Source organism: Bactrocera latifrons, unplaced genomic scaffold (genome assembly GCF_001853355.1).
Source record: "Bactrocera latifrons isolate USDA-ARS-PBARC rearing strain unplaced genomic scaffold, ASM185335v1 scaffold_178, whole genome shotgun sequence".
Classification (NCBI taxonomy): Eukaryota; Metazoa; Arthropoda; class Insecta; order Diptera; family Tephritidae; genus Bactrocera; species Bactrocera latifrons.
In genome coordinates this window covers 510,714-533,968 of record NW_017535274.1, presented here as the reverse complement: position 1 = coordinate 533,968, position 23,255 = coordinate 510,714, and the positions used below count along the sequence as shown (strand labels likewise).

The 23,255-nt window shown below is 33.2% G+C and overlaps 3 protein-coding genes across 4 annotated transcripts; all 3 read right to left on the bottom strand.

The window, feature by feature from the left end:
• Positions 1–6,692: 6,692 nt before the first annotated feature.
• On the bottom strand, positions 6,693–7,297 carry LOC108967115. Of its 2 annotated transcripts, XR_001993238.1 has the most exons (2): positions 6,851–7,297; positions 6,693–6,782 (listed from the first exon to the last, which is right to left on the bottom strand). XR_001993238.1 is itself a non-coding variant. In XM_018930360.1 (1 exon), the coding sequence occupies exon 1, from the start codon at positions 7,075–7,077 to the stop codon at positions 6,910–6,912; it is 168 nt and encodes a 55-aa protein (XP_018785905.1). In that variant the 5' UTR covers positions 7,078–7,297; the 3' UTR covers positions 6,718–6,909. The 2 variants fall into 2 exon arrangements, 1 of the variants encoding a protein (XP_018785905.1); XM_018930360.1 differs by having other exon boundaries at positions 6,718–7,297.
• A 502-nt stretch (positions 7,298–7,799) lies between these two features.
• Positions 7,800–8,663, bottom strand: LOC108967114 (cytochrome b-c1 complex subunit 8). The gene is made up of 3 exons (XM_018930359.1): positions 8,556–8,663; positions 8,045–8,246; positions 7,800–7,973 (listed from the first exon to the last, which is right to left on the bottom strand). The coding sequence occupies exons 2-3, from the start codon at positions 8,217–8,219 to the stop codon at positions 7,879–7,881; spliced, it is 270 nt and encodes an 89-aa protein (XP_018785904.1). The 5' UTR covers positions 8,220–8,246; positions 8,556–8,663; the 3' UTR covers positions 7,800–7,878.
• A 1,714-nt stretch (positions 8,664–10,377) lies between these two features.
• On the bottom strand, positions 10,378–23,255 carry LOC108967118 (glycine receptor subunit alpha-4). Its single transcript, XM_018930364.1, has 7 exons — positions 22,987–23,255; positions 13,154–13,281; positions 12,689–13,087; positions 12,444–12,602; positions 12,120–12,275; positions 11,224–11,591; positions 10,378–11,157 (listed from the first exon to the last, which is right to left on the bottom strand). The coding sequence occupies exons 1-7, from the start codon at positions 23,064–23,066 to the stop codon at positions 10,885–10,887; spliced, it is 1,563 nt and encodes a 520-aa protein (XP_018785909.1). The 5' UTR covers positions 23,067–23,255; the 3' UTR covers positions 10,378–10,884.

Here is a 23,255-nt window from a genome sequence, read left to right as displayed (position 1 = left end):
CATAGATCAAAACAATGCRYTGATCAGCGCCCCAAAGCATAAGTGCATGCACCTGCACCATACTCTGGAGAACCAAAGCATGAGTGCTGCACATGCACTTATACTTTGGTTCCAATTGGTTAGGGTGGGACTCCCTAAGCCGCCTTGTTCGGGTTCGAGGCCGACCTAAAACCTCTGCCGTACTCTGGGTCSGGCACCCGGCCGCAATGCGACTCCACATTGGACTAAATGCCCTGCCTGCATTTAGGTKTAAACCACAGCCACCACGAATCTCCCCAAAGGGCCAAACCCAATGAGTCTTTGGTATGACTTTTGTAACTTTTGGCCACTACCAGTTTGAGTCCATAGTAATCCTCATGACTGGTGACATTGCTTGACATGGTTGCTTGAACAACAAATGCCTTTATATTAGGAATTAATATAAAAACTATAATATCATTGCAAGCTAATATTATAGCAATTATCTGACTTTTGATCATGTTGACATTTAAACAAAGACCTGAAATTTCAGACATAGTGCATTTGGATTTTAGTCGCCTCTTACGACAGGCATGCCTTACCACGGGTATATTCGGTTTCCCCCCGCAACCTGCAGGGGTCCCCCTACCCATAGGGGGACTCGGTACCCGACAGACCGGATTCGAAAAAAATTGGTACGATGTATTATTTCCTTATTCCTATGTCACAGCACGAAAATGGAAGACGGACAACAACCACGCTTGCTTACCATATAGCGCAATTTTAAATTCTACTTAATTCTTACACTTTCCAGTACAGAAATCAAGAAGCAATTAATTTAACAGGATAAAATTTTGCACGGTTCTTTGCATGGTCCTTTAGACGAAAAATTGTTTAAGTTAAATAATTACTTATCAAGCCCCTAGGTACTGAATTTTTGGACCCCAGTACTTATAGCTGACTTTTTATCGAAAATATCGGTCAATGTGTGAGATATGTGTATAAGTCCAATTCAGGTATAATCCTTTTCTGACAGTGGTATGTGTGTATGTATGTCAAAAATGGGTTAAATCGGGCCTCGAAAACATTATTTTGTTCAAAAAGTTCCTATTTGGCCACCCTCTTAGTAAAAACGCGAAAATTGGCGCTATTTTGAAAGTTGTCCCACATATATCTTATTATATTATATATGTCCATATATTTACATATACGTATGTATGTGCTCTTATTTATCATATATGTACAATGTGAGTGCCAGAATGTGAAAACTCAATTGCGAATTGCAAATCGCTTGTACATTTGAATCAGCCACAATTCTTTCGCATAATTTTCGTGTAATAAAGCAAAAATCTTTGCATGTCTGTATGTGTGTGCTGAATACTTAAATCACTCATGTAGCTCTCAGACAAATGGCTGATCTGAAATACAGTTTTTTGTAAATGCGGTGGACCGCCGCTGGAAATTTACGAAAATTTGTGGATATTTTATATACAAATATACAAGCATACAGGCGATATTCAATATAAAGAACTTTTTAAGTGTTAGAAATATTATTTTCGAAAGAAAAAACTTTATAGGAAATAAAAGGGTTTTTATTGGAAATTGATTTTTGTGTAATTCAAACGATTCAGTAAGTAACATCAGGAGCTAATGGTATGAGGATTCCATTCCGCGAAAATAGACAAATTCAATTATACTTGTGTTGCAAACACGGATCCATATTCTGCTTCTCCACTCTACAGCTTCTTGCATTGCATGTTTTGTATCCACTGTAGGACGAAGTAAAATGTAAATGGGTTTCGATTTCTGCATACATTTTTTCACGGCAAAAATAACTAGTTCATTTCGAATTTACGTCGTTGCGGATTAATTCTAATGGAAGCAAAATGTTTGCAAACCAAATTTTATTTAGACGATCGAATGATTTTCCATTAAATCTAATAGAAAAAATACATATATTTGATTTGATATGGTGTTTAGAAAATATATGTGGTAGACATACATTTCCGGCAAAACAAAACTTGTGGTTCGGAAGCGAAAAATCAGACTGTACTTCCAAGTAAGATGCTGAAAAGTACATATATACAGTTATATTTGTAAAATAACTGTAATTAAATGTTTGAAGATAGTTTGAAACACGACTCTGCGGGTAACTCAAGAGGCACACTTAGCAGCAGCAGACAAATACACTTTTAAACTTTGAAGGTAACCCATGGGGAAGATTAGAACTTCACTTTAAAAGCTTCTAACTCGAAAAATATTTGAGATATCGATTTACAATTTTAGTATGATACTTTTAAAAGTATACTCTATTGAAAAGACAAAGAATCGAATTTTCCTTTAAACGCATTTTTCTCGAAACTGTGTTTTTGAAGTCGATTGGCAAGATTTCTCGAAAACTACTCTACTCTTTGAGATAAAATTCTTAAAGACTTGGACGAAGGTTTTTTTACGATTACAACTATTATATTTGAACAAAGTGTTGCCAAATTTAACCAGAAAATTAAATTTTTTTGTATGTCTGCTAAAAATCCAAATTTCAGTTTTTTTCCTTCGTCCAAGTTAAGTTTATACCCAAAACACGTACTTTTTCACTTTAGGTGATCCTGTAAAGTGTTATCCTGTCAACGCGGGCGTATCTTTTATCCGTGGGGTCGCCGGAAGTGGCGTCGCAATTGCCGAGTGTTTTTCCAAAAGTTTCAGAATTTTTTGTTAATAGTGCATTTTTTAACAATAAAAAATCCTAAGAAAATATTTATTTTTTAAATGAGAAAAAAATAATTGGAAAAATGCTATTTTTTCCCGAGGAAACCCATGTAAGGAGTAAAAACTGTCATTATGTTCTTCAAAATTACCAGTCCTATGGAAAAAGTTAAATTTCAAAGTTGTTTCTAATAAAGAGTATCACACATAACCTTAAAATTTATGTGAAAAATTCAAATAACCACGGTTTTTTTTCTCTTATACAAAAAAATTTACTCTGTCACGAAATTTGCATTAAATTAACCTTTTCTATATCCGAAATATACAGTAATTTTTTTTGTACATACTTAATATCGTAAAAAGGAACTTCATTTTCAATCGAAAATTATCACATCAAAATATCTGCTTTTTTAAAAAGTCAGTGAGCTTTGCCTCTTTGAAATTTCTACTATCTGATGGTATGAAAATGTAGATATGTTTATACATTACTTTTTTCAGATAATCAAAGAACACTTCATTATACGATTCAAGAATGCTATTTTCCGGGAAATAAAGATAAATTATTTATAACTTAAAATTTCATACACAGCCCTACCATACCACTTCTCAACTGCTGTCCGTCTGCAAATTATATTCTTTTTTCATTTTTGTTACTTTATATTCTAATGGAAATTTTCAAAAATTCATAACAATAATAGAAAAAGAGTTCATATAAAAAAAATATTTCCTTTTTCCAGAAATATTACAAGCAACAAGTCAATGTCCCTGCTACCGCACACAGAGTCGTAAAAATAAAAATATAAATATTTATTTACATACGGACATACATTGTAAAAATTTATGGTGCCATTTTATTCATAAAAGTCTAATATTTCAAAAATTCCGCCATTAAACACTGTGAAAATATAAATTTCCTATAAACTTTATTTAGTTCAAATGGCGCACGTATCCGCAAGCGGTCACTATCAAAAATTTCTAGCCTTATGGATAAGTAGTAGAAGCAAAATATGCAGGCAGTAATAAAATTAATAAAACGCTGGCGACCCAATACGCTCTATTGCATATTGATTTGATTGTATACTTATTGCTTAAGAACTCGAATGCGTTTAAGTCACGTTCTAAGTGCATTGCATTGCCATGAATTTCTTAGAATAACCAAAAAAAAAAAAACCACTTTGCTGCACCAACACTGGCGCTCTTACATGGCAGCAATTGCCGTTGGCATTCTAATCAACGCGTTGACCAATTGATATATAATATACACATATAAGTATATGCATGTATATGTGTGAGCAAGTAAGACCATCAACAGACTAGGAAGCCATTTACGCATTCGCACCAGGAAATGCGACGCGTGTATTTATCTAATTTTGTCCATTGGTAAGCAATGGATAGGGCGATTGATTGGATCGTCATAATCAATGCGCAAGCAGACTGAAGTATGAGTACATACCAACATATGTATGTATGTGTATGTACATGTGCACAAACTTTCATGGACTAATTGTGAGCACAAGCTTTTCCGCTATGTAAAATGATTTGTGGTGTTAGGAAAGACTAAAAGGAAGGGCCAATTTAATTGATTACAATAGTACATACATATGTATGTGTGTATAAACAAGTACCATGCATATTTAAATATCAGGCAAGAGCCCTTACTGTTGTTTTTATTCACATTTACATACATATATACATACTACACACGTAGTATGCAGCGCCGTAGAGAGAAAATGAGGACCCGTGGATGATTGTAAAGAAGTTGATGCAGAAAAAAATTGTTGAGATATCATGATACGGGAGGAAATTTCTCCGATCTCTCACCCTCTTTTTTCTTCACTGTTTACATGTATTAAATGATCACTGAGCACATCAAGAATGAACAACAGCTTTCTAAATACACAAGTTGTTATACATATGCATATGTATGTATATATACATAACTCTATCACCACCATTTAATATGTCCATCCGTATCTCATTTTACATATGTACATATGTATATTAATTTACGTAAGCCCTTCTTGCTTTAATTTGTAGATATCTGTTAACAATTATGCCAATAAGTGACACAAGAAAACTGGGTCAAAAGAATTAGGTCAAATCTTTTAATACCAATTTACATTTTTAATTCATTGTAGTATTTGCCTACCTGCTACTTCACAAATTGTAGCAATTTCCGTTCAAGCCCATGTCCTATCGTTATTGTTGTTGCAGTTGTTGCAAACAATATTGAGAATGCTGCAGAGTTTGCCAATTCGGATGACTTTCCTTTACACAGTCCATGCTTATTTATCAGTACCTACTCTTAGTCATATTGGTATTTTGCTCTTTTCACCTTTCGCATTTAGCCATATCAACATATTACCATATCCGGTTTATAATACAGATGGAACCGGACATACAAACAAATTATTGACTTTGCATATTATTGAAAATGCAAACAAATATCCAAATTAAAAGAATAAAAGCAAGTAGAAAATACATACGCTTAAACACCTAAAAAATATAGGAGATAGAATTTTGTAAAACTACATTTTAATTTAGAGCTGATACCTGCAATATACGAGTATAATCAACTCCAATAGTAACAACGCCGCATTTCCTCTTTCCAATTGGTTTTACAAAAGCTTGCACACATTCTGGACATTTCTCTCAACTCTGCATGAAATAGCAAAATGGCGGATATGCCACAAATTTCCGTGCAGACTGACGAATATTATTTAATTCAACAAATTTTAATAAAAAAAAAAAAAACACTCTCACAAGCCTTAAAAATATTTTTACTACTTCCGATTTAATACATTTCATATATAGGAATATTGCACTTTATATTAAATACTAATTGAATTTACTATATATTTTTCTACCACACAAATTCTACTTTACAAAACTTCCCACTTGAAAAAATCAACACCAACTGAGATAAGTGTTGCAAATTTGAATTTGACATAAAAAACAAGGCCTACTTAGAATGCAAGGTGTGAGGGGAATTTGAAAATAATTGTAATTAAGACCTCCCTGTATTAAGTAACGTCTGTATGTGCTTTTGCATATATTAGTTTGGGAAAAAATAAGGTGTCTTTTTGCGCTAAATTTGGCGTCTAGTTGCTCGCGCGGTTAAATATTTGCAAATATGTATAATATATATATATATACTTATTAAATTAATCAGTTGTTTATTCGTAAAGATAAGTGTGTGCCTAAGCTTAAATAATTTGTAGAAATTTGAGTTGTGTTTTAAAGAGTTGACAAATTTTGTGCAATTGGACCAATGATATAAGGATATCAACAGAATTTTTTCTTCGCAACTACAACAGGGCAGATCGGATATACATACATATATCGTCTTTAAGCGAGGTATGTTACCCATATTAATTATATATATCCAGTTCCTCCGGTGGGCAATGGCTTAACAGTTTTGTATTACACACAATAGATGTCTGCATATAACCCCGTTTTTTATTATTGTACTCAAGGCTTTTTCCTACTTTTTACACCCTGGACAGTGTGCCCAGAATATTGTGAACCCAGCAGAAACAAACGTCGACAATATATTTATAAACAATCAGAGTGATTAGCTGATTAAACCTAGAAATGTGCGTCTGGCTGTATATACGTGAACTAGTCCTTTTCTCGAGACGAAGCTGTGAAATTAGAAACGGTACCGCCTGTGTCATACCACTATAGCATATAATACAAGCTGAACGATCACAAGCAAGTCCTTATATAGAAAACTTTTCTCCATAGAATTACATCTACACAAAATTTTGGAAATATTTCCAGAGGCAACGCCACAATTTCCGAAAAAAATTTCAGATCGGACTAGTATGGCATATAGCTGCCATACAAAATAACCGATAAAAATCAAAATCAACCTTTTTTATTAATATTTGTTTCAACTGAAGAAATGTGAAGTGTTTTCTACCTTCGGTACAAAGAAAGTAATTTTTTTTTCTTGTTTTTGTGTTAATCTTTATATTCGAACGTTTACTATCTAAAAAATAATTCGTATTCTTATTAAGATTTCTACTTTTAACACATACATACACGGTTTGCTCCAATGTCAAGTACTTCGTTTATATTTATGAACAAATTAATCTATACACCTACATACATTCCAACTGCAATGAAAATTAAAAAAAACTTTTTAATTTAGATTTTTATATTGAACCTTAATTTATTAAGTTACTACATGTCCGGTTTTACACATCACCACAGAACTCCAGTCCTTATTACGCTATTGTTTAGTTAAGTGCCACAGAAACTGCGAAAACGATTTTTTAGTAGAATTACAATAAATAGGATACCAACGGCCACGGTAAAAACTTGGATGTTGACAACTTTTGAATCTAATACTGTTTTCAACACATTATGGAAGGTTTGACTGCGCATTTCATTACTACAGCAATCATCCATGTTATACTGTTGTCTATCTGCATCCGTTCACGTTCAGGAATTGTCTTAAAGTTGTTCTAATAATACGCCAAAAGTTGCTTTAAGATTTCGGATGCACTTTGTTGACTATAAGTAGTTTATACATGAGAAAGGAATTCCGCCAAAAATTCTTTAAAAAATTAATATGCTAGAAAAACAAAGAAATTTATTAAACGACACATATCCAGCTGTAAAATGTAAATTGACATTTACATCAGCTGACTGACTCATGACACTTCAATACGTAACGAGAACGTGCGTTACGTTTTGTAGGGTGAACCATGTGACTGAATTGTGAATATAGGAGAAATTTTTTGATTTTTTAATTAACAATTTTAATGTTTTACATCCAATCTAAAACACCGTTTTTTGTCAATGATATAATAAAAAAAACGTTATTGCTAAAACTTCTAACCAATTTTTGGCGAGTTCCTTCCCTTCCTACTGATACGGAAGTAAAAATGCACTGAAGTTCGACTCCATATGTAAAAAAAAAACTCCTTCCTGAACAAAATGATTTCTTTTTAGTTTTATTTAATGACAAAAATGGCTTTAGAGTAAAATTTTTAATCCTATGACCAATGGTACAACTCTTCTAGTTAGTGCAATTTTCAGCCACAATCGCCTGAGTTAACAAAATAATTTTCTGATGTCCCATAAACTAACAATCTACTACTTTGCAGTAAAATACACCAAAGGACACATACTTTTCACAATTAAACTATTTATTTGTTTTTCTAGTTTTGTGTGGTCGAAAGTCTATTTAATTTTAAAAATACATTTCTATTCTTCATCCTCGAAATCCTTTGGATTCTTACGAGACAAGTGGTGGTGCTCACGTTCCGTCAGATCGTAGATAAGATATCCAACAATGAAGGCTGAAAAAGAATTTAAGCAATAATATTAAGGAAACTTGCATACCAACAAGTAGTGGGGGCTCATAACTTACGTGGTGCCACAATGAAGATATTAGAGCGGATGCGGTTGAAAATGTTGGGCAGACCTTTGCTAATCGCTCCAGCAAATGCACGCTGTTCAAATGGCGACAGCTTATAGGTGACAATACCGTGCACCTTGGCCAAGTTGCCGAAATGGGCTCCAAGCAGGGACGAGGTGATACGCATTGTGTTTGGCTGCTATGTACTTCTACACTGGAATTACAAAGTAACTATTTGATGAATTTCTTGTATTTGCATTATGTCAGCAAGCTAAGAGATGCACAATTATTTGTATAAATATGCAAATTGTAATTATGAACATTTTGTAAAAGATTTTTTTCTATTCGCTGTCCGATTTGGGTTATGTAATTTTTTTGGTTTGCTACCAAAGTTCCTGTCAGCACCGGGCACTTATGAGCGTTTGCGTTGATTTTACCCAAAATTTGCATATTTATAGCATTATGCTCTATATTGTAATTGCACATTATTTTTGGAAAATTCGCACACCAAATGTTTTATTACCTTGATCAAAGAAAAACACAAAAAATTAGGTGCCTTCAAATGGCTCGACAATCTGCTGCAACACGATGAACAAAAACACACACGAGGAACGAAACACTTTACAATTAGGATTTTTAGTGTTGCCAATTCTTGTGGAACTTTACCCCTATGCGTTTGTAAATGTAATATATACATATGTTTGTAAAAAATTAAAACTGCTAAAAAATTAAAGTTTATTCATTAATCATAATTTGGAGTGCTTTTGTTTATTGTAATAAATAGTTAAATCATATAAAAATATTTAAATTTTTTTTTATCGCTTTTGAGCTGTATATGTCAAAAACGTTTTGCAAATTTTAGCAACACTGTTTCAAAGCAACACAAATAAAAAATGATTTCTAATTCACCGTTTCAAATTCATTTAACAAATAAAATATTATATTAATATTAAGTGCAAATTAAAAGTGTTGTAGTTTGTTTCGGTTGATATATGTGTATAATTGTTATATTGTGAAAAGTGCTTACGAAAATCCACAAGTGATCTTTTTGTAATTTATTAAAAGTGACTTTGAATTATTGTGCGAATACAGGAATTAAAAGTAGTTAGTGAGTATTTTTTTAATGATTTCATATATTTAGTTACGAGTTTCTATGCATTTGTGGGTATTCTTTACATTTTTTTCTTATTAAATTATTTTTCACTGAAAGTGTCTACTCAAAATTTAGAGTTTGGAATGTGCATTCCATAGTGCAACGGTATTATACAGTTATAAATATAGCAGTTATAATGATATTTACTCAGTATAGCAAATAATAGTATAATTCAGTAGTCTATAATGTTAAAAAATAAACAGTAACTTCTCCGGATATAAGTTTTGAGAAACTAGCAAGTAGTTTCCAAGAGAATATGTATTTGTGTGCTGTATATACTTAGGTGTATGTTGGTATAATATTAAAAAAAAAACATGTACTAGGCATTGACTGTCTAAGGAAAATAATAAATTGGGAATTTGATTTGGAAAACTAAAAAAATACGGATTTTAACTACCTCGAAATTCAAGCATTGACTATAAAATAGATTCAGCTTTACAATTCAAATTTAATATGAAAAATGAAAATGTGATTAACGGCTGACTACAATAAATATTATTTGTGGAACGTTCCAGACTGTTAAAATAACAACAAAAATTTAACCAAATAAACAGCATTTGTTTATAGTCGTTCGGTGTAAATTATTTGGATTAAAAAATTATCTACCTTTTTAAAACTATTTGAAAAAGCACGTTGTCATCAAATAAAAGTGATCTTTACTAATTTAATTAAAAATATGCTAAAAATTAGATTTCCTTCTTATCAGTTAATTAAATTTTTTGTAATATTTGTTGACCGTTTTAAAAAACCACTCCTCAGGAAAGTGTTTAATAGCATTTCCGTATCATTCTTTATAATTATATGTATATGCATATATGTACATATATACATATATACATACATATGAATGTGTATGTGGGTAAAGTACCAACAGCGAGTTGATAGATTTTCGAAAACAAATTTCATCACGTACTGTAATTAAAAACCACCCTAACTAACTCTAAACTAATTTTATATGAAATTTAATAATGGTGCCACTATTTTGCCAACAACTTCATGAGCAATTCTTTGACTCATCAAAGTTTGATGCAAACTGAGTTGATAAGGCAAGTGAAGAAATAATAGCCAGACCTTTGTGATATAAATGAATGAAATACCAATCGGAATGCACGTACTAATATTATAACAAGAACAACAACAAAATATTCTTAGAAAACATTTATTTTTTAGATAAAAATGACATGTGTAAAAATTGTAGAATCTTCGTGTTTGGCCTTTTGGCACAATAACGCATATATGTACATATGTTTGTATTTATGTATGTATATATAAAGTGGAATATTTTGTTGAATGCCTTCATGCAATTAAGTACAAATGAATGAAACTTATAAATATACACATACATGTGCAACAATGCACGTGTGTATTTAAGTGTGAATATGTGTGTGTGTGTTTTTAGCTGACTTAATGACTAGTTTTGCAGGCAAAATCATAGCTGAATGTTGCACTCGCGAACGTTGGATGACACTTTATGGACGTTTAATCGTATATAGTACATAATAGGTTTATCTACAGAGTTAGTTACATACATATTCTATATGTACGTATACATAATACATAAATACTTGTGTTTGCTTATATAAAACGCTGGCTTAAAAATATTATTTGGTATGTATATATGCTAATTGCTAAATAATACTACAATGTTCTTATAAAATTATCCGTGTATGTGTGCGTAAGCATGTGCGTTTGGATTGTGTCAAAAGCAATAGACAAATGTCCAGTAGAGCGCATTGAAGGCCAAAAACATAACCGGAAATAGGAAGCGTGAACGCCGATCGATCCACATGGCGATCTCTTGTGGTGTCATTGTTGTAAATGTTGTATGATCAGGATTTGCTTCCTTCTCCTTATCGTTCATGCCGTACGTTCCACTTTTATCGATATTAATGACATGATCCGTGCCGTTGTTATTGCGCTCGCTCGTCACGGACGCTGTGTCTGCGCACTCGGTGGTGATAATCGGTAGATTCTGTAAATAATTATGTAATTTTACAGTTTACTTTTCAATCGCAACTTCTTCGTTGCTTTTACTTACATGTACAGTTAGGTAATTGTTGTAACCCGGATTGGAATTACCCTTCAATACGCTTTCCGTGCTGGATGTTATGTTATCGAGACTGGAGCAGGAGCGCGTGCGCGACAGATTATTCTTATTTATATCGCGTCTGGTTGGACGCGGTGTTAGTGATGCCTTCACTATGTATTTACTATTCACCTTTTTTAATTCAACATTCTCTTTGCGTCGCCATATCGTATTGACGAAGGCAAATTCCACCAAACTGCCGAAGATGAAGAATGTGCAGCCGAGAAACCAAATTTCAGACACTTTTATATAACTGACTTTGGGTAAGGTTTTCGTTTGGGATGACGATAACGTTATGAATGATAACATAGTGCTGGTACCTGCAAGATAATAGAAGAATGAGAAAATTTTAAATTAAAAATATTTGGTCTGAACCTTTAGCTTCTTTCCCATGGCTACTAAATGTAGGCAATATTTTCGGAAAATAATTTTCGGTGATAATATTGATTTTGTAGGTAATAATATTCGGAGAGCTGTCGATCTTTATATTCAAAGATTAAATTTATTTTCTGTGACGCCTAAAGGTAGGCAACGATTTTTTACTAAATATTAATATTGCTGATTTTTCATGAATATATTTTTGTTTTTGTAGCTAAATTTCAGTAATTAATAAAAGTTAAAAGCGGCTTTAGCTTTTTGAACTAATTTTTTTTCCTGGCCTCCTAAATGTAGGCAACAGTTTCGAAAATAAATGTCCGGTCAAATTGTATCTTGGCAATAATGATATATGAAGAAAATTTTACAGGGTCTGTACCTTTATATTCATAGTTCAACTTATTTCTCATTGGCGCCTAAAGGTAGGCAAACCTTGAAATACAAAATTTTAATCAATATTTTGTTTTACTTACCTAACATAATACGAGGAGGGGATTGATCGGCCTGCAACCAAAATGAAACCCACGAAATTGCAACGATCATCATTGAGGGCAAGAAATAGTCCAGCAAATAGAAACCGGTTTCACGGCTAAGATGTACCGTAAAACTGAGAGAACTATAATTTCCAACTACAAAAGTAATAGAGAATAATAATAAAAATTAGATATGATTACATTGCGATCACATAATGAATATCATAAGCCCCTAACAATGTTATTAAAAATCTCTGTGATATCAAAGACCTCAATAACCCGATTTTAACTGAAGTTTTAAAGAACCAACAATACTCTACTCACCGAACGATCCATGTCGCAAATTAATACCATCCGAGTTGACAATCGTTTCGTTATACCAAAAGCCTTGCATATTATATTCGGTTAGGTGCATTTCTGGATCAAATGAAATCGGTGAGTAAGGCTCCCACTTGAGCACCATTTCCGTTTTGTTGTACATCCCTGCAAAAATACATATATTTTATGCTCATTTACACTCAATGAAGCTACTAGCTCTCTCTCTCTCTCTCTGTCTTTCTTCAACTTACAGCTCTCCAACACGGTTGAACAGAATTGTTCGTCGAAGGGAAACTTCTTGAAGTTCATGTAACAATAGAGCGTTGCCTGCAAGCGTTGCGAAATGACGACTCGTCCTTCCGGCGATATCGAGGTCAAAACATCCTTCTCATCCGTACCCAAAATGCTGGAGTCACGTTCGTTGGCGAAGAAGATGTGCGGTAGCCACAGGCGTTCGCTCAAATGTTTCTGTCCGATAATGTTGTCGTGTCGCTTCAACTCTTTGTAAGCCAGACGACTGTCGTTGAAGCTTAGCTGCAGCAGCGCGTGCATTTTGAATTGCAACAAGTCGGAATTTAGATTTTGCAAAAAGTACACGTAGATGCGCGCTTTAACGGTAACGGGCAAACGTTCACCATTCATGCCATATTCTGCAATTAAGTACAAGTATTTATTTATCTTGCATTTTATATGAAAATTTGTCTTTGAAAACTCACCGATTGGCCGTTCTAGGCGATCATAACGGCACACATGTGTTAACCGCTGTATTAGTTGTGTTTGTTGTAAGTTTGTAGCGTTCGATATGGGCGGGCAGTCTTCCTCTACTTCAGCAGCTTGAGACGCTCTGGAGAAGGGCAAGAAGGAAAGAGATTTTTATTAATTTGTTATAAGCGGGTCTTGACGATTCAGAGAAGAAATAATGTAGATTAATAACTTTTTTTGATCTGTTATGTATTTATATCAAAAAGGTGGCACATTTTCGCTAGTAATATATTTTGCGTATGAAACGTGTCATTGTTAGACTCATAAGAACAAAAACTGAAGCAAGAACAAGTCCAATTGGACGTCACAGAAAAAGCTTGACAACTTAGTTGAGGACCCTGCATTCATATAACGCATCATTATTGGGTTCGAGATTTGAGTTTATGAGTATGACGTCGAAGCTGTTTAAAACTTCTTTTTAAAATCTCGGCGTAAAATGCGGAAAGTCTTTTCATAAGTCAGTTCGAACTGCTGCGAACGGCACCGAATCGACTCTCCACGGCCAGCTACCGCTGCGATATTTTCTTCACTGCGTGCTAGATATGGTCTATTCGGTGGTATATTATACAATAACGAATGCTGGGTCTCAAGATGGGTGATGGGGTTGCGAATAGTAYGCTTAGTATCCCGATTATGTTGACCATAAGTTGAGCGAAGCACGCGAAACACTTTCTTTACTGAACGCGAGTTTTCGTATTAAAGTTGAACGATTTGTAAACGTTCTTTAAGTGTAAGTCTTTTCATGATGAAATGTCAAATAATACTAAACACAAATAACATGACTGCTTGACACGACTCATGCGTGATCTGTCAAGAAAAAAAAAGCCCTGGATTGCCCGTTAGAGAAAAGAACATGTGCAAAATTTCAGAGCGATATCTCCAAAACTGTGGGAGTAATTCGCGTTTATTTTGAGAGACAAACGGACGGACAGGTCTGGTTACGGTGATCACTTATATATGAACATATATATACTCTATGGGGCATCCAACGGTTTTTTCACTACTGTTCAGTGTGTAAAAATAAATTAAGCCACAAGTTAGCCTTTTTTTTGACTTTGCACTGGCAATCCTTTGGCAAGCAATACAACAACAGCATTTCTCATTTATATTTCCGTATAGAAAATTAATTTTCTTCAAAGTTTGCACTATTTTTTAATTAAACACCTTCTTTTATAACATACATTTATATATGTATGTATGTATGTGTGTTGCCTATTCTAATAAAAGTGCCGCCAATGAGTAAACAAACCGCCATAGAATATTATATAAGTATGTAAGTGTATGTGTAGGTGTGTGCACAGTTGATTACGAAAGCATTTAAAAAAGTTAAAAAAAAAACTGAATTTTTGTTATTTTTCAAAGAAAACACAATGACAGTAATGAGCTTCGAAAATCCAATAGCAAATAATTGCGGGATGCTTATGCACAAATTAATGGAAAATATTTATACAAAACGTTGTGTTGCATATTGCGCAAACAATGAGCAGCGATAAGTGTTTAGCTGACAAAATATTTCGCTTTTATAACACGCGGCGCAGAATATAGGGCTACTACCGAAATAATTAAAAATATTTTTTATTTACTTGCTGTTTTTATTTTTCTTTAAATAAATGTGACTGTAAAACTAAAAATAATTTAAATTGTCCTTTCAGGCAGCGAAGGTTAGCAAAATATGATTTAATTTTCCAGCGGTTGAAAAAACAAGAGGGATTATGCCTTAAAAGTTGCACAAATAAATTTTTAAATTCATTATATTCTTTGTTGTTGTTGTTGTTGTTGTTGTTTTTATACTCTTGCAACATGTTGCTACAGAGTATAATAGTCATAACTAGAATCAGCTAACAGATATATATATCACCTACTTGTAAAACTAAGCGAGCTAGATGTAGGGTAATGTACATATGTATATATACCATAAATGAAGAGTGTAACGAGACAATTTGAAATCCGTTTGACTGTCGGTCCGTCCGTTCGTGCAAGCTGTAACTTGAGTATATCTTTTATTGAGTTATTTTGATGAAACTTGGTATACAGGTTTCTTAGTACAAAAAAAAATTGCGAATCCGTTGATGGGCGTAATCAGACCACTGCCACGCCCACAAAACAAAGATATAGGACTCTAATTGGACACAGGGCACCTCCAAGCAAAAATTTTGAAAAGTGGCCTTGGCTCCGCCCTCGAATAACTTTAATGTATATACATATCTCTTAAACCACTTAAGCTACAACAACCAAATTCACCTGGCGCAAATATTATATTGTACTCTTACCGACAGTATAAAAATGGATCAAATCGGATGATAACCCCGCTCACTTCTCATATAACGGTACTGTTTAAAATGCGATAAATCGATAAATAAATGCGCCAGAGACAATAAATTTTACCCCCGATATGATATAGCAGTGCATCATCGGAGCCGGGGTAAAATTTGGGCATGGGCAACGCCCACTTTTAGATGAAATCACATATCTCGAGATCCACTCGACCGATTTCAACCAAATTTGGTATGTGGCATTCCGCTGACACTTTTATGTTAAGGTATGAAAATTGGCGAAATCGACTTACAGCCACGCTTACTTCCCATATAACACAATTTTAAATTCCATCTGCTTCTTCTATCGTTTGTAAAAATCAAAAAAGTAATTAATATAGCGGGATAAAAATATGCAAGAATAATGCCTCTAGAGCCACGTTATGGCCAAAAATTGCCCCGACCGAATATTTTGAACCCAGCGACTATAGTTGACTTTTTACCGAATATATTGGTTAATGTATAAGATTTATAATTGAAATTTAGAATCCTTTCCTGCTAGTAGTATTTCGGTGTACTACAAATGGGTTTGTTTGGGGTCAATACTTCCCTTAGCCCCCACATACCTGATATAAAGATTATCGAACATCCGGCTAAATGATTTTCGTTTTTCTAACAAACCTTATGTAGAATATATCAGTCAGTTCATGAGTTATATAGAGTATATGTGTATATAAAATTGCTTGGATTCCGATTCTTTAGCTGACGTTTTACACCTGAAGGTATTTCCCTGGCTTTGATTCGTGTAAGTTTCACGAATATGGCTGTACCCGAACTTAGCGCTTCCTTACTTGTTTTTTTTCTTTTAGTAGATTTTAGAGAAAATTAGTCAAATGGAATTAACTTCACTATCATAACGGACCCATAACGTACTTCGAGAAAATTCATTAATTAAATATTTCTTTGTTGTTGTTGCTATTTTCCAAAATGTGTTTGTTTCTTTTGACTTCCTCAGCTGTAGACATACTTTCTGCTAGTATTTACCTCTCTTCAATAAAATGCAAATTCAAGTAATTATGAATATAGGGTATACGTGCAAGCACACATATGCGTATTTGCTTTTTGGCGCGTATTTTTTATTTGCACATTTCAATAAATATTTGCACAGCACGACATTTGTCAACTGAACTCAAACAACGGTAAGTTCGTCACGGTTGATCTCTTTTATATCAGGGAAATTGACACTTCTTATTAACACATCATACAATTTGCATATTAAAACATTTTCTGGGTAGAACATGTTGTTTACCGTTGCATATTTGCAAAACTTTATAAGCGAACCCAATAAATGTCCGCTTATGCACATAGAAGTGTGCTCTGAATATTTGAATAGCTCTCCATTATGAGCCAAAGGCAGATTTCGAAAATGCTCCGATTTCTTCCCCTTTAACTTTGACTAAGCTGTGGTTATTGTGCTTGTTTGGAAAAAAAAAAAATTATACACACATAGCCATTAATTAATGTAGTATATTTTAAGGCGCTCACACTTCGTTCAATGAGATTATCTACAAATGAAACTTTTTTTTTAATTTTGGAATGATACCGGTGAGAAAGTAACCGTCAATGGCGACTGTTATTGTGCCATGGTAACCGACTATTTGATGCCTGAAATTGAAGCTCATGATCTCAACAAGACATTTAGCTTCAACAAGAGGGCGCTATTCCCAAACATCGCTTTAATCAATGAATTTATTGAGAGAACACTTCGGTGTGCAAATAATTTCACGTTTTGGGCCGATCTATTGGCCACCAAGATCATGTGATATCACAGCATACACTTCCTCTGTATGGATTTGTAAAGTCTAAAGTCTATGTGAACAATCCCGCTTCAGTTCAGGCTTTGAGGCAAAACATATCGCGTGTCATTAGCCAGTTACCAGTCAAAACACTTGAACGAGTCATCGAAAATTGAACTCAACGGATGGACCATCTGCGACGTAGCCGCGGCCAACATTTGAAAGAGAGAATCTTCAAAAAATAAATGCCAAAGAATGTTCTTTCAAATGATAATAAATATTCCCTATCAAGTTTGAAGTTCTGTGTTTTTTTTTTGTTTTTTCTTTGAAAAAGTGGGGAACCTCGAAATGGATCAGCTTTTAGAAAGAGCTGCTCATTTGTTGGGATCGCTGATTTCGATCAAATATGAGTATATGATGCTGCCATGCTGCTGCTGACCTGTCAAAATCGAAATAAAAATCTCTTTATTCAGTTCTGTGCTTTAGGAAACGCTCTTGTGGATAGCTTTCTTGCAGCCGAAGTTAATGTCTCTTTCCTGTTTAATTTATAATTTCATACTATTAATGATTTCACAAAAAAGGGTTTCACTTAATTTTTTTCGTACATTTTTAATTTTCTAATCACATAACAGTTAGTTTACTATTTTTTCTTCAAATTCTCTAACTTTTAATTATCACTAATTATTTTCACAAATGGCAAATATCTGTATAAGTGAGATTCATAGATTTTTTGTATAAACGCTATGACCTAACCTCACTTTTTATTTAACCGCATTCATATCTATTTTAGGTATTAACAATCAAAGGGAACGTCGTCATTTTATTTTCATCGTAAGTACACTAGCCAATTGCAATCATTGCTTCACTACCGCTTTACTCTCGCACACGCTAATACTCCCACAAATTACATTAATAAATATGTGTGATATAAAATTATCATATCATATCTGAAATGCCTGCACTAATAGCGCTTAATATCCTCATCAATTCTTAGTAATTGCTTTAAGCTTCTTAATATTAGTGCATATTTATACCCAACGCAACAAAAAATCCTGAAATTACAACAGTAATAGAAAATTACATAGAATATAATATATTAATTTATATGTATACATATTAATTACTTTTTAGAAAACAAGCCCTTTTTTAATGTGATGTCAACCCTGCCAGCCAAATATCGGTTGAATCACGGAAGTGGTACCCGAGATTTTTGTTAAATATTGTTTGAGAATTTCTACTTATTTTCGTAATTCTTTCGATGTATGTATTGCATTTTCGATAGTCCTGAGTTAACCCCAATTAGTCGCTTCTTGCAATGAAAGCTACAAGGGCAAGAGTACAATTAGCATTTTAATCCATTTCATTGCATCACTGTGATTCCACATATTTCGATCGAATAATATTTTAGTGTCAGATCCGTCTGTTGATCTACCCAGTATAGAAATAATTTTATAAAATACTTTAGATTACTTTATGATAAAAGAGTTTATGTCCATTTATTGAGCGATAGACCCCTGCTACCTCTCAGAATATTTTGAGCGTCCAAAAATGTACTTTTGCGGTGATCTGCTGTTGGAAATATGATTTGTATTATGAAATCAGGAGATCAATTTGTATTGTATTTATGTATATAGTTAGATAAATGCTTTGTTATCGGCGGATTTCCTACTAAAAGTAAAATCAATCAATGATTAATTGATATTATTGTAGTAGCTTTGCGCTTAGAAATCACATGTTGGTTAGGCAAAATATTCAAATATATTATTCATTGTAGTTAATGTCACTTTGGACAAATTTCCACTTGACAGTTTTTGAATATTGATCTCCTGTCATTGCTATTATGTTAACAAAGGGACAAAAAAGTATTCTGATCTCCCAGATTGAACCAAAAAACATTACGTATTAAGATTCATTACTATCCATACTTTGACGGCTTGGGATTGTATTTTCTAACGCCAGATCAAGGAGCGATGCTCTCAAATCTTCGAGTCAAATATCTAATTAAAGTCATTAAATATGTATATAGATTTCTATATTTTCTTGGAATGTTTAACGTTTCTACTATGGTTCTTTCCTCAGCAACCAATTAAACCCTTAAGTACTGGCAACAACTAATTCTTACAAATTATTAGTTGGGCAACTAAGTTTCCGCTGTTTTTCAATAGATGATTCCAGCAGTTAGCGGTACTCGATTTTCATGTATCCAAAACGTGATAAACTTAACTCAGACCCTTGAAAAAGAAACTGCGTTTCCACATTAGTGACTTCGTTCATTGCTCCGAGTTTTTGCCAAATATTTTTAGTCAAAGAAATCGGTGGCTGAAGCGTATCGGAAACTCCAAAAAGTTTACGCAGATGTTGCCCAAGTGAAATAAAATGCGTTATTGGTTTCGTTCCTCGCCTCAAAGATGGCGATTTCGATATCAACGCCCGTCCGCGTGAAGGAAGGAGACGGTGAATTGGTGACGTTGAAAATTCATATCAACTGGATGAAGAGCTTGCTTCAGTGTTAGGAGTCAATGACCAAGCCATTTCAAAGAGACTACATGCCAACCCCGATAAAAACCTACCTGAAAGCGCTAACATGGCAACTCCTAACTCATTCAGATATTACACTGTCCGATTATTAGTTACTTGTTCCGTTCGAAGGTACATGATCTGAGTCAAAAACAGTTCCTCTCACAAGACGACAGCGTAAAATGCCTTGATTCTTGGATAGCATCACAAGATAAACCGTTTACAGTAATAGTATTCGAGCTTTGCCAGAAAGATGGACAAAAATTTTGGCTGGCGATGGGCAATACTTCGAATATTTAATTTTTAATAATTTTCTTACAATAAAATTGCATTTCATTAAGCAAAAGCGAGAACTTCGTTGTGTACCTTATATATAATATAAAGTTTAGGTTTGTTCGGCCAGCACGAGTGTCAATAAAACCGTAAGTAGTTTTGAAGAATTCAGTTGTCATCAATATATTTGACCTCGTGGTGGTAAAWGTACCTGTCTCTTATACACATCTAGATGTGTATAAGAGACAGGGGCAATACTTCGAATATTTAATTTTTAATAATTTTCTTACAATAAAATTGCATTTCATTAAGCAAAAGCGAGAACTTCGTTGTGTACCTTATATATAATATAAAGTTTAGGTTTGTTCGGCCAGCACGAGTGTCAATAAAACCGTAAGTAGTTTTGAAGAATTCAGTTGTCATCAATATATTTGCTGTCTCTTATACACATCTAGATGTGTATAAGAGACAGGATAAATGCTTTGTTATCGGCGGATTTCCTACTAAAAGTAAAATCAATCAATGATTAATTGATATTATTGTAGTAGCTTTGCGCTTAGAAATCACATGTTGCTACTCTTTGGAACAATCACATTGAAGGTATTAAAATTTTAAGGTCGCAATGCTCAGTAAATTATATGCGCTTAAGTAGAAAACTCATCAACTTCAAGATAACTGCTATCATATACTCTTAAAATTATTAAATAGTTATCATTGTCAGATTTGAAATGCAAATTGTGAAATTTCATTGCATTATGGGATTACGTTGGTTTTGATGGCCGCAAAAAGCCAATTTTTAACAATTCTATTTTTTATATAGTAAACAAATTAATTTATTACAACTTTTGAGCATAGCAAAGTGAACAATTTGAATAATGATTTGTGAATTTTTTATAAAAATTTTTTAGTAATTCACTAATTGGCAGTGGGTTTCGGGTAGCATCGTCCAAAAACGCCTCCTCGCAGTGGGTAACATAACCGATGAAGTATACTACAAAAAATCAAATTTCATTGGTATAGGTCGTGTTTAATCACAGGATTTGGAAAAAAATTAAGTTTTGGTAAGATTGGAAACAAAACAGTATGATTTAAGGTCTGATTTTTACCACAAATTGGCTTGGAAAAATTTGTCGAGGTCGTCATATTTAGAAAAACTGTGGAAAATGTCAATAAGATCGCTTCACTAATTTCTGAAACTCAGAACTTTGCTAAAAGATCATTTTCTTATTTCGATTAATCACGACCGGTAAACGATGTTTCGAGAAAAGCACTATCAAAAATTGAAGTGGCCGACCGTACTAGCCTGACGAACCGCTCTCCGAAAGCTTCTATATTCCACATTTTTATTGCAATTGCCTTGAAACTTTGGGAATATGTTCAATACATATCATTGCTTTTGAAAAAAAGTTAAAAATAACGATTTTTTGAAATTTTAAAACCCTTTAAACTTTTGTAAGTTGATTGATGAGATTTAATTGAAAAATCGTCTAATTAAGATCCACTTAGTAAAAACATTTAGAATATATTTCAATTAATTTCAAGTAATTAAACAAATTTTGTTACCTCTTTCGAAATGCAATAAAAACCGCATAGCTTATGCTTAAAGGAAATATTTCTACGATTTGAGGTAGAACCTTTCACTTTTTAATTAAAAAACACTCGTTCTCATAATAGAAATAAAAATATGTTGAGCTCAACTCTGACTATAATTAAATTTAAATTAAATTTAAAAATATATTTTAGAATGTATATCTTTAGCTAATTCGTAGTAGTGTTGAGTTCAAACTATAAAACAAAATCGATTTTCAATTGATTACTATAACTGTTGCAAATTTTAACAAAATTCCAACTTTTACAAAAAAGTTGCCTGAAAAGGTTTTGCAAAACTTTTATTTCCAAAAATTATTTTAGCCCAATCAGCCTTTGCGGTGCCTTGAGGATTACTTTAGCACATAAATCATTCAACTCCCGTTGCTAATACAATTTAATGCACAAAAAAGTTCATACACATTACACCTTGCACTTTAACATTTTGATAAATGAATTTATTACGCGCAAATACAACACCCACTACACGCTACTTGACCGAATACAAGTTCCAATAGCGAAAAATACAAGTTTTACTACGCGCGTAAAAAAAAAATCGAAAACATAAATAAAGAACATGTGTGTAAAAATTGCATTTTACAACTTCACTTAACGCATTTTTGACGCACTTTCAATTTTTTCGCCGTCGCAAGCGTTTATTTGAGGTTAACTCGACCTTCAACTAACGAGTAGCGGCGTCTCGCTAATGTTTGTTGGTACACGCCAGTGCGTATGAGTGACAATTTGCCGCTAGTACAAGCTTTCAATAGAGATTTCATTATCAATTTACATGTAAGCATGTGTGTATATATAAGTACCCGTTTCTAACGCTGTCAGCATGTTAGCAGACAACGGAAAAAGTACAAAAAATGAAACAAAAACATGTTACATGAGTTCACACAGTCAGCTGAGTAAATACATACATTAATGTTTGTGCACCTAAATTTTTATTATTTTTATTTTCTATATATTTTTGCTGTTCTATTTTTTTTTTGTTTTTTTTTTGTTTTTACTTTTCTATATTTTCTTTTGTTTTTGCGCAAACGCATTCGTTTTAGCGAATACAAAATAGTAGTGCTTCACAAATTCTAGTTCAAGGTGCTGCGAATCTCGTTAGCAGCATACGGACATAACATTATCGGTAATTAGGCGTGTTTTGTCAAAATAAACAAAAAGTTGCTTGCAATATTTTTAAATGCATTCAAAAGTATTTTCGAAAAAAAAAAAACAAAAAAAAGCCGTAAACAATTTCGATAAAACAGTAACATGAAAAATAGGAAAACAAATTCGAAGACAACGCTTATTACTTTATGAGTAATTTTTACGTAGAAACAAGCGTTCACGCTTTGCAGATAAACTTACGTTGACGATAGCTGTGTGGTGGTGAAAATAAAGCTGAGCAGCAGCACTTTGGTCACGATGTGAAAGTGTATATTCCGCATGTTGTGTGTGTTTGTTGTTGTTGCTTTGTTGATTTTTTTCAATCAAAATTTTTCTACAAATTTCGTTTGTTGTTGTTGCCTTGTTGATTTTTTCAATTAAGTTTTTTCTACAATTATTTTTGTTGTTGTTGCTTTGCTTTATTTCTTCAACGAAATTTGTTTCTAGTAATTTTATTAAATTATTATTAT